Source organism: Chiroxiphia lanceolata, chromosome 10, assembly GCF_009829145.1.
Source record: "Chiroxiphia lanceolata isolate bChiLan1 chromosome 10, bChiLan1.pri, whole genome shotgun sequence".
Lineage (NCBI taxonomy): Eukaryota > Metazoa > Chordata > Aves > Passeriformes > Pipridae > Chiroxiphia > Chiroxiphia lanceolata.
Window position 1 is genome coordinate 8,541,622 of NC_045646.1, and position 22,692 is coordinate 8,564,313.

At 38.1% G+C, this 22,692-nt stretch overlaps 2 protein-coding genes and 1 long non-coding RNA gene across 4 annotated transcripts in view; 1 reads left to right on the forward strand and 2 right to left on the reverse strand.

Annotated features, from left to right (window-relative positions):
* The window catches only part of DCUN1D1 (defective in cullin neddylation 1 domain containing 1), a 27,033-nt gene extending 25,810 nt beyond the window's left edge, over window positions 1–1,223 (reverse strand). Inside the window, exon 1 of the mRNA XM_032698516.1 lies at window positions 877–1,223. The gene's annotated coding sequence lies outside the window, so the exon portion shown is untranslated. The remainder of the gene's footprint in view (window positions 1–876) is intronic.
* LOC116791974 overlaps window positions 1–9,737 on the forward strand; it is a 15,358-nt gene extending 5,621 nt beyond the window's left edge. Inside the window, exons 3-4 of the long non-coding RNA XR_004358919.1 lie at window positions 2,463–2,539; window positions 9,307–9,737. This is a non-coding gene — a long non-coding RNA (uncharacterized LOC116791974). The remainder of the gene's footprint in view (window positions 1–2,462; window positions 2,540–9,306) is intronic.
* Window positions 2,271–22,248, reverse strand: MCCC1 (methylcrotonoyl-CoA carboxylase 1). Of its 2 annotated transcripts, XM_032698509.1 has the most exons (19): window positions 22,157–22,246; window positions 21,069–21,115; window positions 19,906–20,045; window positions 19,389–19,484; window positions 19,114–19,235; window positions 17,987–18,134; window positions 17,062–17,183; window positions 15,821–15,932; window positions 15,441–15,522; window positions 14,571–14,698; window positions 13,708–13,891; window positions 13,087–13,196; window positions 11,579–11,795; window positions 10,767–10,853; window positions 10,147–10,196; window positions 7,830–7,967; window positions 6,414–6,521; window positions 5,362–5,433; window positions 2,271–3,864 (listed from the first exon to the last, which is right to left on the reverse strand). In XM_032698509.1, the coding sequence occupies exons 1-19, from the start codon at window positions 22,213–22,215 to the stop codon at window positions 3,745–3,747; spliced, it is 2,142 nt and encodes a 713-aa protein (XP_032554400.1). In that variant the 5' UTR covers window positions 22,216–22,246; the 3' UTR covers window positions 2,271–3,744. The 2 variants fall into 2 exon arrangements, with proteins under 2 accessions (XP_032554400.1, XP_032554401.1); XM_032698510.1 differs by lacking the exons at window positions 2,271–3,864; window positions 5,362–5,433; window positions 6,414–6,521; window positions 7,830–7,967 and adding an exon at window positions 9,479–9,791 and having other exon boundaries at window positions 22,157–22,248.
* Between the last annotated feature and the right edge of the window lie 444 nt (window positions 22,249–22,692).

A 22,692-nucleotide genomic window follows, 5' to 3' on the forward strand; every position in this document is an offset into this window, starting at 1 on the left:
AGCAGCTGGTGGCTCCTGGACAACTTCTCCCAGTTGTACACTGGGCACGGTGTTTTATGGCATGGAATATCCCTTTGGCTAGTTTGGGTCAGCTGTCCTGGCTGTGCTCCCTCCCAGCTCCTCGCACACCTGCTCGCTGAAACTGAGCATGGGAAACTGAGAAGTCTTTGCCTTAGACTAAGCACTACTCAGCAACTAAAACAGCAGTTTGTTACCAGCATTATTCTCACACTGAATCCAAAACACGGCACTGTAGCAGCAACCAGGAAGAAGGATAACTCCCAGCTGAAACCAGGACACAGATTAAAGCTAAAATCCAGCTATCACAATTTTAAAACCCAGCAGGACTCCAGACATGTTTTACTTAGTTATTGCTCCTATAATAAAAAATACGGAGTATTCAACCAGATAATCTGTGTTGATTATACAATGAATCCACGTTAAAATAAACAGGTTTTAAGATAACATTAAACAGTAAACACATTCTACACAGCACTGTGCAGCGTTTTACAAACAGAACAGACAGAACACAGACAAATAACTCCTGATCTGACTGGAAAGAAGGATTATCAACAGAAACTAATATACCTGTGTTAGTGCACTGGTTGATATTTCCTTTGAAATAGTACAGCTTGTTTTAGTAAAAGACTTGTATTCCCAGATCAACTGATATTTTTCCCTACCATTGACTAAAAGTATAAAAGTTTAAAAAACAACCTACAAGTAGAAATTGCCTACAGCTGGAATTACAACTTTACCAACAAGCATTGAAAATTATTTATAAATCACTTTGTTCACAAATTTTGCAGTGTTTTGGTTGCCATCAACCTCATCAAATAACAGGAAACATAAGTAAGTATCTACCAAGTGACTTACCTGAAGCCACCATGAATCAGTGGCTGAAATAAGAACACAGTCCTGCCCTCCTGCTTTCCACTCCCTGTGTCCTAATCACTGATCCAGCATGGATTCAGGCTCCAGACCACACATCTTCCCTTGGTATAAGCCACAGTAATTGGCAGCCGCTGGAGAGTGCAAGAGAGACGGAGATCCCACAGGGGATAACTAAAGTTTACTAAAGGCTCTCATTTTGGTCTGGTTGTAACATTCACACTGCTGGGCAGGATGATCCACACCTGATCCCACAGGCTGACCAGCAGGCTCATGGAGAGTGTTACTCCCTGATCCTGTCTCAAAGAAGGCCAAGTCTGAACACCAACACCCTTGTTCTTTCCTGGGGACTATCAACTGGGGCTGAACTACGTGTTCTGTGACCCGGCCCCCTCTCTCCCGTGGCAGCAAGAGAAAATCATTACAACTGGAATCAGCTCAGATTCATTGTTACTGGAACACCCATGACTGTTTTTTCCTAACTGCAGCACCATTTGAAAGGGTATATTGATAACAAATTACAGGCAGAGATGACCCTTTTAACTTGAATACTAAAATACTGATTTTAAACAATTACATTTTTTCTTTCTTAATCTACCACTAAGTGTTCTAGAGACAACAGTTTAGTTACAGCTGTTACTATCACGTGCTTCTTAGCAATGCAAATTTATAACACAAGAATTTTTTTGTAATAAACCAAGGATTTCTAAATATTTTGTAAATTCTGTGTTAGAGGAAAAACCTGACTTTAGTAATTCTTTGAGCATCTCTAAATTCAATTAAATCACATTTAAAGTGTGCAAACTATGACAGTGACTTCTGCAAGAGCTTTTATTCTGAAATAAACACAACCATCATTATTTGAAAAATCAATCTCAGTAGAAACTAGAGAGATAAAAACTTAACAGCTAATTTTCAGAAGTGAGGGAAAATGAAAACTGGTAACATTATTTGTCTCAGTTCGTTCCTAAGGGAGGACATTTTGTCAGCTTCCAGGGAACATGTTCTTGTTTCACTGGCTGTGTGCACAAGCTGTGCAGCCTCAGCGGGCAGAGAACCTCATGCTGTGAGCTTCAGTGTTTTGGTACAGATTCAGTGTAGAAACACAGCCCTGTCATGTAGTGAGCAAAAAATAAATGCCAGGCTGCAGAGGCTCATGTTTCTATAGGTAGATCCAATTTCTAGATAAAACAAGCCACTAACCTTACCTGCAGTGAAGCCCATCACAACTGTCTGGATTTCTGCCTCCCAAATGTGATCTGCAGACTGTGGTCATCATCAGATGATGCTACAGAAACAGCTGCTTAAAACCCTCTAATGTTATGCATGGACAGAAACAACCAAGGAAGGAACAAAACGGAGAAAAACAAAAACAAACATTCAAAGTTAAGCTTAATTTTTATTTGGCAGTAAATAAAAATCACTGTGGCAATACTCTACAAAATGATCACTGGAATTTTTTGTTAGGTGGCCACAGGATTACAAGGAACATTGAAAAGTATTACAGTATGCTTTTAATATACAGTCCATCCAGAGCCAATTCTTTTTTATAATGTTCTTCTGCATTGCAGGCAAGGCTGCACAATTATAGAAGCAGATCAGAGAACTCCCCATGATGCTGTATATTGATTCAGAAATGAGATTTCAGGTAAGTGTGAGGATCCATTTGCACAGATCTGACTACAAGTTTGGGATCACTGCAGCATCTGATGTGTTCCTTTCTGCAGTATAGACCATATTATTGAATTAAATTAGCATATCAAAACTTCACATGACAACCAGAACATCACATTAACTGAAAGGTAAAAATATATCCAAAGTTTGCAACAATTAAAACATATTTTTCTTTCCCTTTTCCTGTTTCTCTGAGGGGCTTTTAAATAACTTAAAATAAATCAGTATGCTTAGTCCAAGTATTTTCTTTGCATATCAAAAAACCTAACAATTTTCCCTTCTGAAACCCTGCAGATAGAAAAAAAAAAATCTATTATTCATAATAATATTTCATGTTATTACAAAGACTTTGATGTACTTCATTCCAGCCAATAAGTAACATAGAAGAACATGAACAATATGGGAACAGTAATGAAGATTTTGAAGTCAGTATTTTATTTTGGCACACTTTCCAAGTAATAAATAAGCTTATCTTTCTATGTTACTACTTCATATTTAAAGTTCAAATTATATTTTTAGAAACCAACTTATGTTCCAACTTTGATAAGTGTAGCAAATGTATTTGAAAAATGCATTGTATCAGATTTTTTGAGGTATATTAAAATAATTTTTGAAATGCAAATTTTCACTACTCATTGAGGTAAATTGGAAAAAAAGATGTAATAGAAATGACCAAGGAGGATTCAGGGCTAAGGAACAATCCTGAATTCCCTATTAAGGCAAAAACATAAGCCACAATCAGGGATTTTACCAGAAAAGGAATTAATAAAACAATTGTCTTCCTTCAGATTTCCTTCAAATCAGTCTTCTCAAATCTCAGGGAAAAAGGCAGCTGTGAATGAAGAAGCAGAAGAACCCAACCTGTCTGTCCCTTACAGTCCTTACTAACCTCTCCCATCCTTTGAGAGTTCCACATCTTTTTCCACTCCAATGCCTTTCCACAGGCAAACGTAACCACTGTACAACAATCACACAGGTCCACAGGTTATAAATACGATTACAGGATAGTGATACCCAAATTCCACTGAAGTCAGCATAATTTACAGTCAACCTATGCAGGAAGTGCAGAGGAAACCAATTCCCCAATCTCTCATACAAAACAGTTTGCTGAAAATATAAAGTCTTCTCCTGGGAGAAAATCAGCAAAGTAGAAAAAATGAAATGGACCTTCCTTGAATTTCATTTTGACTCGGCTTCTTCATCCATGAATTCCACCAGTGGAGCGTGTCTGTTGGCCTGAGCACCTTCTTGGAAATTAACCTTTTTTATCACTCCTGCCTTTGGAGCCCGTATGGTGTGCTGCACAAAACATAGCAAGAGTGAACCAGCAGAGAACCTGGTTTTTTTCCTTCTCTCTCTCTCCAGCAAATGCTAATATTACTCTTTGGTGCAATTAGAACTGAAAAACATTGAATGCCTTCCTCTGACACATTTCTTTATTTATTTTTTTATTTATTTTAAACCTTCTTTTAAAACATTATACTAGTCCATTTTCAAGTTTTCTCATGAATATTTGATAAGTATACTGGGGACAAAAAATGCTATATAATGTTATATTATGAAGTATGAACAGCTGAATGTTATTTTACTTCACTAACAGTTTTTGTTATTGTAATAAATACCAAGCAGAAATAATACAGTTTTAATCCAAAATGTTAATCATATAGCAGATTTGTTCCCTTAAGAGGAATCTACAGATTTACTAAAGACATTTTTGTTTTCTGGCCAGGAGGGGTCTTTACTGAGCAGATATTTGGCAAAATCCAGATGAAATACAAATACAGCTACTAATGACAGTAAAATAGCATGTTTACATACCAACCCCAAACTGGTTTGCTTGTACCAAGTTAGTCTTCCATTGTAGCTTTGTTTCTTGGTATTTTTCTACATAGGGCTAGTCTAGTATCAAAACATTTAATACCAGATAGTAAATCCTCACATCTAAGCCAAGACTCATGTAAATAATAATTTGCTTTTTAAATTTTACAATTTGTATTTCAATAGCACTTAAAAAATAGCACCTCAGATAATGTCAGTCTGAGCTATCAGCTGGAGAGGCAGAAACACATTTAGAATCCAACTGCAAAAGATTTGGGGTCTAGGGTTTTTTTGGTGCACAGTTGGTTTATTTCATGTAATTTTAGTATAATTTAAAAAAGGACACGATAAGGGAAAGGCAGATGTTCTCAGTTCTGCTACCACAAACTGAGGTTTATTTTAAACTAATAGTCAAGTCAAATCAGTTAAGGCTAAAAAAACTGTAATTCAGTCAAACACTGTGACAAGATAAAATGGCCAAAGTGCTGGTCCACTGAATGCCATGTGGACAATTACACAGAATCTTGAGCGTACTCTTGGTAAAACTTTATGTAAATAATAAACATTATACACAAAGAACCCTGTACATATTTACAAAGTCTCCATTAGCTAAATTTCTGTCTGAAGAAACTGCAGATATTCCATATGCTTGGATCAAATCAGTGAGCAAGAGATACACCTGGACAGTCTTCTGCTAGAGAAGTCAAAGGAGAGGAGGGGAGAGAAGGCCTGACACAGCTCACCAAATGCATGCTAAAACAGCTGCAGAATACCATGGATTATATAATCATCATTTGTTAGCAAAATAACAGCAAATATAATCCTCTAAAATCTACAAACACAACACTCATTTCATAGCAGATGAAGTGATACTGACATCTGCAAGCTACATCATACGTCAGTAATGCAACCAAAAATTATAAAATTCTGACCAGATTTTTATTTTCTCAGTAATTAAAACCTTTATATGTCACTTACCTCCATTTTCATAGCTATCATAACCATTAGAGGATCTCCAGTCTGAACCTTATCCCCTGCCTTCACAAACACCTAAATTCAAGAGAAAATTGGGGAAAAAAAAAAATCATTCTTGTCTATGCCATTAACAATCATCAGCTGGATCTTGACTAGCACAATCCACAGACTGATTGTGGTTTTGCAAAACAGCCTCATATTATTTTTATTATTGCTGAATTGGGTATGAGAGTTCTCTAGATGACACTCAAGGGAAGTCAGAGCTACAGAGAGAGGTTCAGTGCCAGCTGCCAGGACAAGCAGGAAGACATTTACCTATCAAAGATGGAACACTAGAAGAGATGATATATATTTGACCCTTTCTGGCTTAAGCACTTCTATTTTGAGAAAGTGCAGGACCTCCTCCTGGAGCCAGTCCCTAAAGTCTTTTAAAAAACAACACCCAGAAAGAAGATGGCAGAGCCACCTTGTTATTCAACTATAACTACACATTCAGTGTGTAGGAGATCCATGTTCAAGGTCCTTGACTCTCTGAAATGCCTTTTCGTTGCTACTAGAATCCCTTAACCACTAAACTGCCATGGAAATCTCTTCTGTGGAAACTTTGTCACTGTACAGAGGAATACACAAGACTTGCTGAGCTAAAGAAAAAGAAAGAAACACTCAGTTTAACAAAAAGGCAATTCTGAGTATTTCCTTTTTTGCAAGTGCATCTCTTAACTTGCTCTTTTGTTAGATGAAATGAATCAGTCTCTAACACTTCAGGGACCTTCAACTTAAAAAGTAATTAGGATGAAGAAAAAATTAGTTAAGCAGTACCATTAGTTAAATATTCAGAATTTCCAGAGCTCTAGAGAAAGAAGACTGGAAGCCTTAAAAACTCTTGGGTGGCTGCTGAAAACTCAAGAGTAAACAAGGCTTTTTCCAATTAGAAGTCACACAGCACTGGCATTTCAGGCTCTGATTCTTTCCTGGCAGTACAGAAGCACCATTTCTGGAAGTGAACTTGGATATATACTGGAGAATTCACTTTCCACCCATGTTTTTATAATTACCTTTTCCACTGTGCCTGTCATGGGTGCTACAGCACCACTTTGCTCTCCCCCTGAGCTCACTGCAGACAAGTACTTGGGCACAGGGAGGCCAATCTGAGCACTGCCTTCCTACAGGGAGAAAATCCAGGACAGGTGAGTTAACAACATAAAATCCCACCATCAGTACATGTTCTGACATTCAGGAATGAACAGATCCAGCCTTGCTCTGAGGGTGGTAGAGCCCTGGGGTCAGGGCAGCAGGAGGACTGTCAGCAGCTTTGCCAATGTCTGAGGCCTTAAAAGTCAGGCTGATGCTGCTAAGGGTCAGCAAGGAAGGAACTACTGTGGAAAAGCAGCTTCACATGGATCTTTTTGTACAAAACGCATCTTGTACCTCCCCTATTCACACAGCAACAGTGCAGAAGGTTTTAGAAAATGTATAAAGGCACAAGGGACAGGCAGTTGCTGCAACAAAGAAGATAGACATTGGCATCTTCCTTGCCAATGAGAGCTTCACAATTTACAATAACATGAATTCAGTGCTAATTCAGTCATAAATTCTCACTGTTATTCAAAATCCTTTAAGTGCTCTCACACTTGGTGCCCAGAGTTCCCCAAAGACTCATTCTCCCCCACACCCCAGCCATACCATAAACCTCCTGGGATTTCTTCTAAATCCCCCAACCCTGACTCCACTGTGATGTCACAGGAGGACTGAGCTTTGCCATTCCAGCACGAGTTCCTTAGTCCTCACCACTGCAGGAGCGAAGTTTTCACTGCGTTCTGCAGAAAGTCTTAAGGGGCTCAGGGCTAGAGGTTAATTACTGAAACTAATACATTTACTTACTTAGATTACATTTTTATTGAGTTACTTTAGGGCCTTGCAATCTTTTGAAATGCATATAAAAAATTACCAGCCTAATAATGGAAATTAGGGTACATCTTCTTTCAAATGCCATTGGCATATATGCAACAGATAAAATGCCATGGTAGCTCATAATTCTATTTTTTTAATATTACCTGAAGTTATCTTTCCTCAGACCAGTATCAATTTATTTCTTGTCATATAATTTAAAAAAATGAAATTAAAATAACAGTCACAAGCACTTTCAAATAATTGTCAGTTTGAACTAATTGCTACTGTTCTATGACAAACTTAAATACCTGACAATTTTAATATTTTGTGTTCCCTCCTCCTAAGGTATCATTTGCAATTCACCTCATTGTATTTTATCTTTCTAAAAGTAATTTTCTCACTCATGGACCATAAGCAGTGAACTTCTAATAAGACCTATAAATCCAGCAAGTATCAAAACATTACAGGTCAAAGTAAGAAACTGAAATTATGATTCACATTCTCTTGCAATTTATATTCCTCATTTTCATGGATAGAATTCTGAAATTTTAAACTTGTGATAATAAAGAAAGGAACTTTACCGGAAAGAAGAGATAAATGGTGTTGTCCAAAATGACCAATTTGGCCTTACACACTGTTCCATTTACTGAAGACCTCAAGTAAAGTGAATCACCTTCATTCAACATCTCTCCAGAAATCAGGAATGTTTTATCTTGAATCTGAAAGTTCAATGCTTTTATAAGGACAAAGGTTAACCTTTCATTACCAGTAAACCAAAAGACAGCATTTATGCACTCATAACCTGTGATTCTTCATAGACAATTTTGGAATTAAAAGAAAAAATATTTTTAAATCTTATGTATCCTTTATTTTTCAGTTAAGAGACTGTATTCTGTATCCAATACAAACAGCTCAGAAAATTGTTCCCTCAGGACAATTTTTATCTTAAACAAAGATATACTATTTCTCAAGAAGAACAAAAACAAGCCCAGCATTATCAGTTTAGTGATGCTACTAACATCCAATATTTTTGATCTGTTGTAGCATCTTGACTTCAAACTGAAAATCCATACTACTCAGCTGACATCATGTTCCACGATGCTTTCCAAAACACAGGTAACTTCCTCTGCCTTGGAAGCTTGCAATACAAGAACTACAACACATTCAGTAAACCTACAAAGGAGCAGAGCAGTAATGGAAACAGTGTCAGTTAGACACCAAAACTGCACAAGAAAGACCAGATGGAAAGGTCATTTGTGAGTAACCCTTCATCCACATCAGTGGAAACTGCACCTCTGCCACAACCTCAGCATACAAAGACTGCAAGAATACAAACATAAGTGCATTACATTTAACTGATATGTTTGTTTCTAAGTCTACCATCCCTGAGGAAAGAATCAAGAGACTTGCTGGTCTTTCAGGGTGGTAGGAGTAGAAATAAAACTCAGTTTTTATTAGGTAGTCACATACTGTTCTTCCACTGAAAACATGCATTGAAAAGATACTGTTGATCTGATACTTATCCCTCAGAGGAAAATAATTTGCTTGATGAGTATCCTGAGCAGGGGCACAAATTAGGGCAGCACCCTTGGAAGCACTAAGTGCTTGCCAGATCCATGGCCCAGCAACCTGCTCTAATTGATTGGCCCCAGCACAGGTTTTGTAACACTGCAGAGGCAACGTCCTCCTCATAATCAGCTCCCAGTTATGTTTCCCCATCCTTTATCTCCAGCTTCTCTCCATTTCCACCTCAACTCCTGTTCCTGCTTCTTCCCTAGGAGTCTACATTCTCCCCAGCAGCACTTCCCTCCACAAATGGCCCCCATATCCGTTCCAGCCTCTCTTTACTTTTGCTGACATGACTTACATGAGACAAACCTCGAGTGTAAGAGCTCTGCAGCATCACATATGTAATTAATACACCCAAAATAACCTGGGTATTACTGGAGGGATGTGAGTTATCTCAGTCTTTGTATCCATAGAAATAAGGGTGTGAGTTACCCAAGATGCTGTTATACCCTCCAAAGCACAGTAGTTTTCTCATTATTTTTTTGGTAGGCTCATCTCTACACAGTCTAAGCAGTTCATAAATACTTATTCTCCCAGTTTCCCTTTTCTAAATATTGGGAACAAGAAGCTGAACTACAGAGAGACTGCATTCTCCAGATGCTTTCATTCTGGGTGACAAATCTGAGAGAAAAAATACCGGACTACAAGTGATGCAAGAAGGATATTTAACACTCAGCAAAACACAACCCCCATAAGCCACACAACTGGAGACTATCACATGTGCACACACAAAATTATCTATGCTTAAAGCATCTTGAGCTGTATCCTATAGGAGCTCTACAGCACAGACAAAGAAGCCAATTCTATGGGGTATCATTCAATTATCTGACCAGAAGATTCCTCATCCCATTTGGTAATCACGCCTCAGTTTCCATCTTCAAAATAAAATAAGTGTTATCCTACAGATAATGCTCTAGAAAGCTTTTATTTATCCCACAGGAGATCCATCTCATGCACAGAATAAAGCAGGAGTCCTGTGGAAAAAAAAGTCTTTTTAAATGCAGATTTAAATCTTACTTACTTACTTTTAGGAAGACAAATTTAAGGAAGAGGAAAATGAAGAATAAGACCTTTAAATACTGAAAATACAAACACTTTTCTTAGCCTTATTTTCAGAAGTATTTTAGTAGCTCTTCCATGCTGATCCACCATCTACCAAAGATAATTTCAGGCTAAAATAACAGTCTACAGCAATGGCTGCAAGTAAGCCAAAAATAGAATCCTGTAACTGTAATCACCAAGCAACTTTAGTAACAGTTAATACTAAGATAAGTCTACAAGAGACAGATTCTTTTATCTAATGAAATATCTGAAAAAATGAACTTGTACCTGCATTTTGTATGACCCATCTTGATTGTAACTTACAGCTACATCCACAACTGTTGAATAAAACAAAATATGTATCTGTGAGTAGATTACAGTTTCTAGAGAATGATGACATATACACAATACTTAGTTTATGTTTCTTAATGAAAACAAGACCTACCAACACTAAGAAAAGAACAAGTATTTTCAGGTTAGCTTTGTAGACACTGCAGCTTTCATACTGAATTCGAGACAATATGTTTTTCAAAGATGAGCACCTGAAGTTATGCTCTGAAATCTGTACTGTTATATGAACAGAAAACAAGTCTGTGATGGGAAAAAGTTCTGAGCTCTTTCATACCAAAATGAAGTGAAAAAAAAGTCAATGGCACTCAGCTCTTTTTAAAATGTCAACCTTATTCATTTAAATGATGAACAACAATGGTGCCATTTGAATTTGGTTTATATATCCTCAAGATCTAACAGTGTGGATAAAGCATGCAATTCTGTGAATTCTCTGCTTAAATTGCACAGAACTCATCCTGGTTCTATTTGCTGTTTCTTAATCTGAATTTTCAAGCATCAGTTGAAATAATTTTATCCATCAAGTGCCTCCTTTCCCTCCACACACTTTCTTAACTTACTGTTTTCCCCATCCAGCAGAGACAGTTTTCTAGTATAACATATATTTATCCTTCTACCAGTGCTGGATGCAAATGGTGAGAATTTATCTAAAACACAAAATACACAGAGATGTTACTTTCTTTCTACTTTGACAACACGCAATACTCAGATTTTACACCATTGAATCACTGTCCTACTGTTATTACCATCATACTTATAGTTTTACATTGCACATAAAAGATTGGGGAACCACTGTAATCACTGAGAGTGACAATTCTTCAGTCTTCAACACTGAATAAGCTGATGCTGTGTGACCTACAAAAACCACGACGCTGACAGCAGCACTAAGAAGGGGGCGTTGGCTGCTCTCCATGCACACATCCTTGAACAGGACAAGAATGTGTGGGAGTTCAGTTACACCACAGCAGATCCTGATTAACCCTTAGGTGAAGGTTCCATCAAACCCCACTGCCTCTCCCACCCTGAGCAGAGTCAATTTTACATCTGAAGACCTTGGGCCAGCTGTAGGAAGAGCACAGGCAGATGGTCACAGTTTGTGCTTGTCAAGAGCAAAGAGCGCACAGCGTCACTGACTAGGAATCCCAAGGTCTTCCAGACAGTGCCTATCTGGAGTGCTGTGGGAAGTACTCTGTCCATTACAGTGGGGATATATTCCATATCTGCCCCTTCACAAAATTTACAGTCTTTGTAAATAGCTGAGAGAGGCCAGAATGCAGAACCCTGAGGAGGCGCAAAGCAGGTGAAAGAAAGAACATGCAAAGTGAGTAATTGCACGTGAGCTCACAAAATAAAACAAAAGAATGATCCTTACCCTCTGACTGATCTCTAAAAGCATCTGTTAGCATTTTTTCTTTCAGTATAAGCCCAAGAGCTGCCTGACACATAACTTCATGTGGAGTTGCCTTTTTGCTTGGAAGTAGTTCATCATGGTGCTGAGGAATGAAATTAGTGTGCACATTTCCAGCCTCAAACTGTGGGTGTCCTGACAGGCTCAGTAAGAAATCAATATTAGTGCTTAATCCTACAATCTGTAAAGAAACAGAAGCATAGTGCAAACTGAAGTTATGAATGAGCATGCAGCTTTCTGCTCAAGTTATGTATAGATAAGGAATGAGTATTTTTTTCAGATAGCATCATCGAAACAAACTTCAGCAATAAAATGTAATTCATTCAACTGGTCTGTTTTTTTACCAGTTAAACCAATGACTCTAAATACAAAAAAAACAAACACACAACAAACCAAATATAAAACCTTAAGAGCTGCCTTACCAAAAGCACTCTGTTTTCTCAACACCACCTCTGTCCACTGTGAAGTTGAGGAAAATTTCCCAGCAACAGTAAAGGGAGGTAATTAAGGAAAAAAACTACTGTTTTGAAAAAGCATGCTCTGAGGATTTAAAAGAACATTCTTAACTTGACAAGCGCTTTATGAAAAAATGAGTTACAATAGTGTCAGTATCCCATATTTGATCTTTTAATAGTAACAAGTGGGAACAGGGACTTTTATAAATTTACTAGATACTATCCATTTCCTGTACTGCAAAATACCTAAACAAACAACATAATTATTTTAGAGAAATTAATGAAACTGGTAACTATGTTATGCTGTCAATATGTACCGACAGAAATGCTAAGAAAAAGAATTCTCTTGGGTTTTTCCAGAATTTATCTCTTTCCCTTGAAGTAATTTTCATTTGTAGCTAAAACAATAAGGGGTCCAATATTTTCAATACTTGAGTCACATTCATGTTGTTGGTTTAAAAGTGTAAATTAATTCAGTCTCATGTCAAGTCAAACCTTCTGAATTCTGCTTTTGGAAAGATACAATACTTGTAGTTTTTATAGGGGGGAAAGGGAATGTTTCTTAAAAAGAACTGACAGCATATTTCTTTACCACATGTACAGTCTAAAAATTTAGTTATTTTTACAAATCAGAAATTACAGGCAAACACAAACACAAATTCCACTCCTTTAAGTTTGACAGAGCTCACACTACAATTGAAAATGTTGTTTAGCCTTACTCTTCTACAAAATCTCAGGTGCATCATCCAGCTGAAGAGATCACAAACTTAAAATCTGTGTGTAAAACTGGACTTCACACTTATTTCTACTTACACCACCTATAAAAACAGTTTGCAAATTAGGAAAAAAATACAACTTCTGCAAACAAATAACGAATTTGAAACGGTAGTGGCAATGCAGGCTCCCTCTTAGAAATCACTTCTGTTTTACTGTAGTATTTTATGCATACTTTGTTAGCTCCAGGTGTTCACAAAGTTAGCTCAAGATCTGAAATCATACTGGGCTCTTTCTACTTACATTATATTGGTGCAAACTGTATCTCAGCTTCCTCAGCGCCGCTTGCCGATCCTCAGCCCAAACAACCAGCTTTGCAATCATTGGGTCATAATGAACAGAAACCTCATCACCTAAAATATGGGAATGAAAGAAATGCTGTAACACTAAATGAAGTATTTCTGAAAGTTGGTAATGCAAGGTACTGGACACCACATGGCATCAAAGGGGAACACAATTCATGCCCACATTTCTCTAGAGATTAAAGTTCTTTGAGGACATGATGATGTGACCTGGCATTTCAATGTCAAGGACAACTTCAGTGCAGACTTTGTAGATATAACACTACTCAAATCCAGTTTTCTTTGTTGCAATCACAATGCAGAATTGATAAATTGTGAGGAGAATATAGGCAGCATGATCCAATGGAGTTTACTATGGATATAGGTAAATAAAGAGGTAAATAAAATAGTCAGTGATAGACCAAAAATACATGGACAATTACAAGGAAGAATAATTCTGTATGGATTTGTCTTTATAGCAACACCCTGTCAGACTAACTTACTTAGGCCAAAGAGGGAAATGCTTACAAAGAAAACATTTTGATGTTAATTATTTCTTATACATCACAGCCTTCAGTTTTACCTTGTCTGACTCCAGTCTCTATCCTGGTGAAACGATCTGCAGGAGGGGTGGATAAGTGCAACAATGGCCCAGCTCCTGGCATAAAGTTATTATTAGGGTCTTCAGCATATATTCTAGCTTCAAATGCATGGCCCTGGAGCAGGATCTCTTCCTGCTTTAGGGGAATCTTCTCTCCTGCTGCAACCTGAAAACAGCAGGTTTTTTCTTTAATGCAGGATCAATATTCTGGAGTGCTGATGTATGAAATATTAAATATCTTTCTTCTGAACATGAATAACTAGAAAGCACATTAAAAAAAGCACAAGGAGAAAAAAATGGTAGGTCATAAAAGGCTAATTCTGAAGTCACTCCTTCCTTTTTTGTGGAAGCTGCGAGTCAAAAGATTTTCAATTATTATTGTGTAAATTTACTGCCTAATATTTCAGATAGCTAAAACATAATGGAAAAAAACCAGTCTAATGTTTTTCTGCTGGTTATGTCAAAAAAAAAATTATTTAAGTTACAGCCTGGTCAACTAAGACAAGATTTTATTAGACAAAAATTGCTCCAAAAGCAGATGATAAAATAGGTTACTGGCAGCCAGCATCACCATCACGAACTGTAAGGTCTCTAAATACACTTTAAAAAAATGTTTTTTTCTCTACACAAGTGGGAGAAGACTTGGTTGAAATTCAGAGCATCTACACAATGCTCACATCAAATACAGCAATGTGAGATGTTCCTCTGGAGCAAAGGAAACTCTACCCTGTTAGCTGAACAGGAGATGAGGATCTGGAAACCCATCTGTTCTCTCACAGGCAATATTACAGAGCACCATTCACCACTCAGGTGGAACCCTACAGGTAAAAACAATTCACACTCACCCTAAGTTGCCATTCCACCAAGTCAGTGCCAGTGATCATCTCTGTAACTGGGTGCTCTACTTGCAGTCTGGTGTTCATCTCCATGAAGTAAAAATTATGTTGGGAGTCCATAATAAATTCCACTGTTCCTGAAGTATTTAACAGAAGGACACTTCACCAAATAGTATCTAAGACACTTAATTTAATTATGCCAGGAAAACACTAGTATTTCCAAATCAGATAAATTGTATAGAATTTAACGAAATACAGTCTATCTAAAAGGGTCACAAAACTGAGGCCTGAAAACAGAAGGGTTTTTTCCTTTTACATTTACGTGGCCTGTGCTGTTTAGTAGGCATTCTCCTCTACAATAAAAGCTGCATTTCATTAGCACTTTAAAATGTGCATCAGGACTCTCTAAAGTACTGTTAATATTTATAGACTGTGTAATTATTTTTTAAAAATAAGTAACCAAAGAAATTAGTGAAAAAACAAAGTCACAAATAATTCTGGGAGGTTATTTTTCATCTGGGAAATGGTGTGGACTTTACACTGTGTTTTTCTTTTAAAGGCTTTAGTGTTTGAATATAAAGGATTATTCTTTGTACGATGAGATTATTTTTCGAAGTTACTAACTCATAATGCTCAGTTTCCAACAGTCAAGTTGATTGAATTATTTGCTCTGAAATTTTTTCTTCCTTTTCTTCAGCTGCCACTGAAGAGCTTGAGCTCAGGTATGCTAATTTAAATTTGTAATTACATCAGAACTAACTATGTGATTACTCGCTGGACCCACAAAAAACTTGGGGCATGTGTGTCATACTCAAACAATCAGATGCCATTTGCTTGAGACTCCAACTCTCATTAAGTTAGAAGCCTCCACAGACTTACCTGCTCCCACGTAATTCACTGCTTTGGCTGCTTTGACAGCGGCTTCTCCAAGTCTCTTCCGAACCTCTGGATTAATTCCTGGCTGTAAATAATAATAATAATAGAAAAAATTATAAATCATTGTTAACTTTGGTGATAATAAACCTAGTATATGTGAATATTTTGCAGTATTTAACAACTGTAGTGAAGACACCTATATAATTTTTCCTTGAGAATCCTTTTCCTAAAGAAAGTTCCTAAAGAACATTTTCTGCAGCAAAATTAAAACAGGCCTAAGAATTACAAATAAAGTACTATCAACTAAATAAACTTGATGGAGGATTATTAATTCCTTTAAAAATATGTTGGCTCATAAAAAACATTAAGAACTTTCTGCTCACCCCTGGTGCCTCTTCAATGATCTTCTGATGCCTCCTCTGCACACTGCAGTCTCTTTCAAACAAATACACTGCATTGCCATGCTGGTCACCAAATACTTGGACTTCAACGTGCCTGTTCCATAAACATAAATGTTTCAATGTACTTCAATAAAACCCCAATCCTGTGACTGATTTCACTCAAACAGACTTTGAGTTTGTACATGGCCTTGTGTGCTCCAGTAGGACTTCTCAAAGGTTTAAGTGTCTGCCCTCAAATAAATGCTGAAAATATAGAAGTGAGGCTGCTATTATGCAAGATCTCAATTGTTTTAGACTTCCTTGATGTCCCAAATGAAACAGGATTCTAAATGCCAACTACTGCATTGAAATCTTGTAAGTTGTGGGATAAACGAGGCACATATCCAACAGCTGCCTCCTCTTTATTAGTTATTATTATAAAAGTAAAACCACTTCACTGTTATTTGATAATGATGATTTCCCCCATCATTTACTGTGTAGCAATGCACAAGAGGCAGCAGCAGCCCTGGCTCAGCAATAACATTATTTCAACACACCATTTCAGAGGACAGCTATTAGGTGGCAGAATTTTGTTCTATGTATAAAGCTAACAAAAATATGTCACCATTGTGACAATCCTCTGATACTGGCAAAAGAAATTCCCCAGGAATGAGATTTTTCTCATGCCTATCTGACAGCATAAGGAGGCCCTCAGTTTTTTTAAAATAAATGCTTTCTTTATAGTGATGCTTCAAGAAAAACAGATGTAAAGTGCGAGATTATCAAACAGACCTCTGCGAGAAGTTCTTTATAAAAAATAAATTAGCTCAGTTTCACAGGCCAGACATGAGATAAAAACTATCCCTTCTGTTTTAAATATCAAAATAAAGGAAGATTAAATAACTAGTTTAGGACACCTGAGGGCAGCAGAAACACCACGACAGCTTGACTCAGGTCTGTAGTTGAAGTATTATAAAGTGATTTTTTTTTTCTAGATGTAAATCAAGTTTCGAAAGCTCATGCACTGCCATGTCTCCCAAACAACTGTATTTAAATTCCTAGCATTCAAAACAAAGTCACTACAAAAAATTCAATACATTATAAAAAAATATGACCAAATTAACAACTGCCATGGTGCAAATAAAACATACAAGACCAATTTTCATCCTACTACTAAACCAGTTATGTTTGTTCAACCATAGAATAAACATTACAGTGTTTATATTGAAATATCTGTTTCTCACCTTGGATTATCTACAAATTTCTCAATCAGCATTGCATCATCATTGAAAGACTTCTTCGCTTCTCTCCTTGCTGATTCTAGTTGGTCCAGAAACTCCTTTTCTGAATGAGCAATTCTCATGCCCTAAAATACAGAAAAAAGCCTTTCTAAATGTCTGAAAATAGGGTATACAATGAAAATCGTTGTTGCACACAAACAGCAAGAAATGACTTTAACAATAACTCTTTTCCCTCCTTTCTTAAACTTTACTAAAATTGTGTATCAGCTTCCAGTAATATAATCCTTCTAAGTCCCACTCAAAGTGCCATAAAAAGTGTGAAAAATAGATATATAATTTCATTGATATGGGTGAGTACAACATTCAATTTTATTCTCAGATATAATAGGAATTTTCCAAGTTTGGCAAAGAAAAACTCGTTTATTACAAAACAAATATAGCTATTTTGAAAATAAAATTCTCTACATGTCATTTTATAGACATTTCAGAGTAAAATCAGATTTAGACTGGGAGTTCACCACACATTAAAAAGTGTCTAGATAAAAATATTTAAATGGTATTTCTAATCACTTCTTATACAACATTTAAAACTATTAACAAAAGAAGTAACAGAAGTTATCATGAAGTAACAATTTAAAGTTATCCAATTTCACACAAATCCATAGGGCAACTTTTCTGCTTATGTGAATTGCTGGAGATCCATTGAAGAAAACAAAACTCTCCCCATTTATTCCAGCTACTTACCTTCTGCCTGACTGCACGACAAACGGAAATGAGATTTCATAGTGCTAGATTGGACATCAATAATGAATTTTAACAAAAAGTACTTTTCCAGTTTCTTTGTTTTCAGATTTCTTTTAGAATATTCAGTTGCAGATACTGAGACATGATCACTTTATGGCATGTGATGAACAGATTAGTTCCTTACCTTTCCTCCACCCCCACGAACAGCTTTAATCATGACTGGGTATCCTATTCTCTTGGCATGTTCCTTTAGACACTCATCTGATTGATCTTCCCCGTGATAACCTTCAACAACAGGAACGCCAGCAGCAGACATTATAGCTTTGGAAGTGCTTTGACAGAACAGTTTTATATTTAGAATGATAATAATATTTTTTTTCTTACTTTAAACTCCAAACCTGTATATGTTCCCAATGCTAACTCTCTTCTTGAAAGCAGTTCCACAGTAGACCTCAACAGGACTACTTGCATAGGTGGGTTACATAGGATTGGACTAGAATTAATCACATGCTTCAAACAGGGATTTTTTTTTTTCTCCAAGCCCTCCACATAAAAGCAGGAGTAAGTTTCAGTTCTACTGTTCTTTCCTGTCTTTTGACCCACATTGTAGAGGCCAAACCCTAAAATTTTCAAACTACAACACTGTATCCTGCCAAAACTACATCTGAAGTTGAACAAAGGCAAAACACTTTTCATGATACAGCTGGATTCACACCACACATCAAACACTCAAGCACAACAACTCTAACTTCAAATACACATGTAGAGCTCATTAAATTACAGAGGTAATTTACTCTCACATTACAAAGTGATAAAAAATTAATTCTCTCAAATTACTATTATACAGCTCATGTGTTAGTAATAACCTCATTTCCACATTCCTGATTTATACTTCATACCCTAAAAGCATTTCTTTGATCTAAGTAACTAAGGTCCTCGGTGATGAACTAAACTTACCAGCCCATTTTACATGAGCCACAACAACCTCAATGATGTGGTGTTTCTTTTCCACTGCTCTTTTGACTAACATACAAAACATCCAATCTGACTGCTGAATGCCCCAGTTCTGGAAAAGCAGAATCATTACTTATTTAATTAATGAAATCCTAATAACTGAACAAGGTCGATTGTCTCTATGTCTATTGGAATCCCATATCTATAGACCTGGAGTTTATTCTTTTGAAGAAAGCCATAAAAATAATATACAGTGAAAACTGACAGAATAAAACAATTATGACACTGGGCGTTTGTTAAAAAAATTAGCTTTGCCAAGCTGTAAATTGGATAACCACATAAATCAGAAATAGATACCTCTTAATACCCATATCTCTGATAGCAGATGAAGGTGGACCTATGAAGATGATTCCCTGTTGCTTGCACAGCTCTGCAAACTCTGTGTTTTCTGAGAGGAAACCATAACCTGGATGAACAGCCTAAAACAGAATAATGTTACCAGCCTATTTTTGTATCAGCTTAGCTTAGAAAACTCAGAAACTTCAGTAGTGTCAAGGAAACTCAAGATGGGTAAAAATAAAGAACTAAAGACATGAAAGTATGAGAAAAACTGTAGGTCCTGATCTACTCACCTGTGCTGCTGAGACCTTGGCCACCTGCAGTATTTTCTCCATGGCCAAGTAGCTCTGCTGTGAGGGTGCTGGACCAATGCAATATGCTTCATCTGCCTGATTGAGAAGAAATACATAGGACACAGACTGTTTATTTGCAAATTTGAGTTTTTTGAGATGATTATATTATTTATCAGACTGCTGGCACACAGCAGTTTAAATCACTGCCTCTCCTCATGAAAAGGCTCAACTGAGTGAAACGAATTCTGACTTTCTTCCCAAAATCAGAGTCTGTTTTCTAACCTCTGGCTACTCTGGAGTTAGAGAGCCAAAATTTAATATCCCTTCCTGTATAGCTGTCAGGTGTTGAGACAGAGACCAGGCAAACTTTTCATCAATTCAAGGAAAACTTGGCAGTAACTCTACAGGGGTGAAATTCAACTGCAGCAGCACCCAAATCTGCTTTCACACAGAACTTGTCAGTGGGAAACACTGTTGTGAATGAACATAAGTCACAAGCACAATGAATATACTTCACCATTGCTACATGCATGGAATTTCTGTCTGCTTCACTATAAACTGCCACAGACTTCACCCCCATTTTCTTTGCTGTTCGCATCACTCTGCAGGCGATTTCTCCTCGGTTTGCGATGAGAATCTTCCCTATGCTGTGACCTCCTGTTTAAAAGGATGAACCACAGTAAGAAACAGATCCTTAAAAACATTCCTGGAAACACAGCAATTTTAAAATTATGACTTCTTTTTTCATAATTTATAGTGTTTATGTACTTCTTCCAACAATGAAGTTGTTTCACTCAAAACTTCATCCTAAAGCATTTCCATGCTACTCTTGGATTTTTTTTCCTTAGAGCCCTTATGCAGAAGTATGTTTAAGCCTTTTTTAAAAAATTTCCTTTTTTAGAATTCAAGAAATATATTCTAATCCTAAAAAAACACTTAAACATAAAAGCTGATGCTTATATTTTTGCTGTGTATTCCCTGGACTAACTAAGAAACAATCAACACCTGTGTTGTGTCCCCCCCAGTAGAAGCTGTTGACATTTTCTTGAAGAGCACTGTTCCCCATTCATACACAGTCACAAAGAAAGAACAAGGTATCAAGTTTTTTGTTGTTTGGGTTTTCTAAGCAGTGACTTACAAGCTCCTACAAAGTCTCAAAACAGCAACTACAACTTGATAAAAGTGTAAGGTCAGCACTGCCAGAGACTTCATAGTCAGAACTCAGAAGCTTAAAACTCACTAATTAAAATGAAGATAGATCTCTGAATTCTAAACTCTATCTTTTTTGTCAACATGACAACAGAATGAGTTTAAATCGTCTTGCTAAATACTTTTACTCTCCTCCATATTTTGTTTAAATGCCATTATGCCTTAAAAAACAATTCTCACGGACTTTGCAACACTTGTATCAGCAAAGGAAAACATCACAAAAACAAATAGTTTTCATTAAGTTCAGTTCACCTAAATATGACAGCTAAAATTATTCAAAATGTTGTTTAAACATTAAAGATGATTTCTGCTAGGTTAGCTACAGGCTACTTTTTTCAAGAACTACAAAGATATGAATATTTATTAAAAAACCCTACCGTTTTTCAGCAACTAATGCTCTAAAACTAATTGTAAAACCATCCACAATTAACAGCAATTTAACCTAGTAGCCAAAGAAATTAAATTTCATACCTATCGTTGAGGCCCATTTCACAAATCTTTGTACTTGGTTCCATTGCCTGTGCAACCATAAACACACAGAAGTGTTACAAACGCATATAAGAAGTGGCAACTGAGCTACTTTTATTTTCAGGTGAGAGAACAACAGCACTGAAATAGCTCTGAAGCTTTTGATACATCCATTTACATATTCAGGTACAACAAGGAAAGTTGTACAAACTTCACCAGATGGCTCCTCCAGTGCTTTCATTTAGATACAAAAAAATTTATCCCCTTGCTTTTTTAGCAGCATTAAAACAGAAACAGTCAAGTTTTTTGTTTTTTTCTTTAGAAAAGTCTTTTAGCAGACAGAACAGCCAACATCTGGCATTTCTCAGAGAGGCCAACTTAAAGTATTTGGGAAAGAAGATGTGGACAACCATAAAATAGAAACACTTAAACCGGCAATTTTTCTATAGAGAAAAAGTGCAAGAGAAAGAATGCGAAGGCAGCAAGAAAGAAAAGCTGTGGAGACTTTCAGAAACCTAAACCTCAAACGACTAATACTAACAAAAAGGGGTAGCCAAGGTGAGGTGGCTGGATGAAACTGTGAAAGCAGTTAATTAGTACATAAATCAACTCTGGAATTTGGGATCAAGTCCAGACAATTCTGAAGCTCTGTCGGAGCAAAAATGCACCACACAACTAAACCTCAGTTTTAATAACGAGAGAGGGATTTTTGCGCACTCCCCAAACCTCTCACTTCCCCAGCTTGTACCACGCAGGTGTCGCAGGTGAGCACAGGCTGCGGACAGACCCCCGAGGCCGGGGCAGCTTCGCGGGACCCGCGGCAGCTGCGACAGCGATCCCTTCAACCGCGGGGGCGCTTCTGCGCTCTTCCTTCCTATAGAGCAGCCCGGGGCGCCGGTGTCCCCCCACACGCCCAGCGGAGCTCCCTTCCCTTCCTCCCCCGGGCAGCCCAGCTCGGGGCTCGCTGTGGGCGGCTACCGCCGGCCCCTCCCGCTCCCGACCCGGCACAGCCCGGCACAGCCCGGCACAGCCCGGCACAGCCCGGCACAGCCCGGCACAGCCCGGCACAGCCGCTCCCAGCCCGCACTCACAGCCGCCTCAGCACCCCGAGGCCGCCGCGACCCCACTCAGCCACCGCCGCCAGCGCCATGTTGTGGGCGGGGGGTGTGTGCGGCCCTGCCCGGCCCGCAGTGGCTGCGCGGCGGGGGCGGGTCGCGGCGGGCGGGGACCGGGGAGAGCCCTGAGGGGCAACGGAGCTCGTCACGGGGAGGGGACCCCAGCGCGCCCGGTGCCCCCTCCGGGACAGCGGGGAAGTGGCGCGGTTGGATGACGCCGAGAAAGGGGGCGCTCAAACAGCAGACAACATAAATTTCCTATAATTGCCGAGTTTCTGGGTGCGCGGGCTCTGGGCTGAGCGCGCTCCGTAGGGAATGACATCCGGGGTTGTGATGGAATAGCGACACGTGAACGTGAGGGTTGTTGGGAAGGGCACGGGTATCCGAGGGTACCACAGGGTCCCTGTGCTCAGGTCCACATCCCTGGATCAGAACTGCGCCGTGTGGATGAAGCAGGTCACGGAGCGGTGGGATCAGCACGTTCTGCCTGCTCATGGACACAAAGCCGGCTG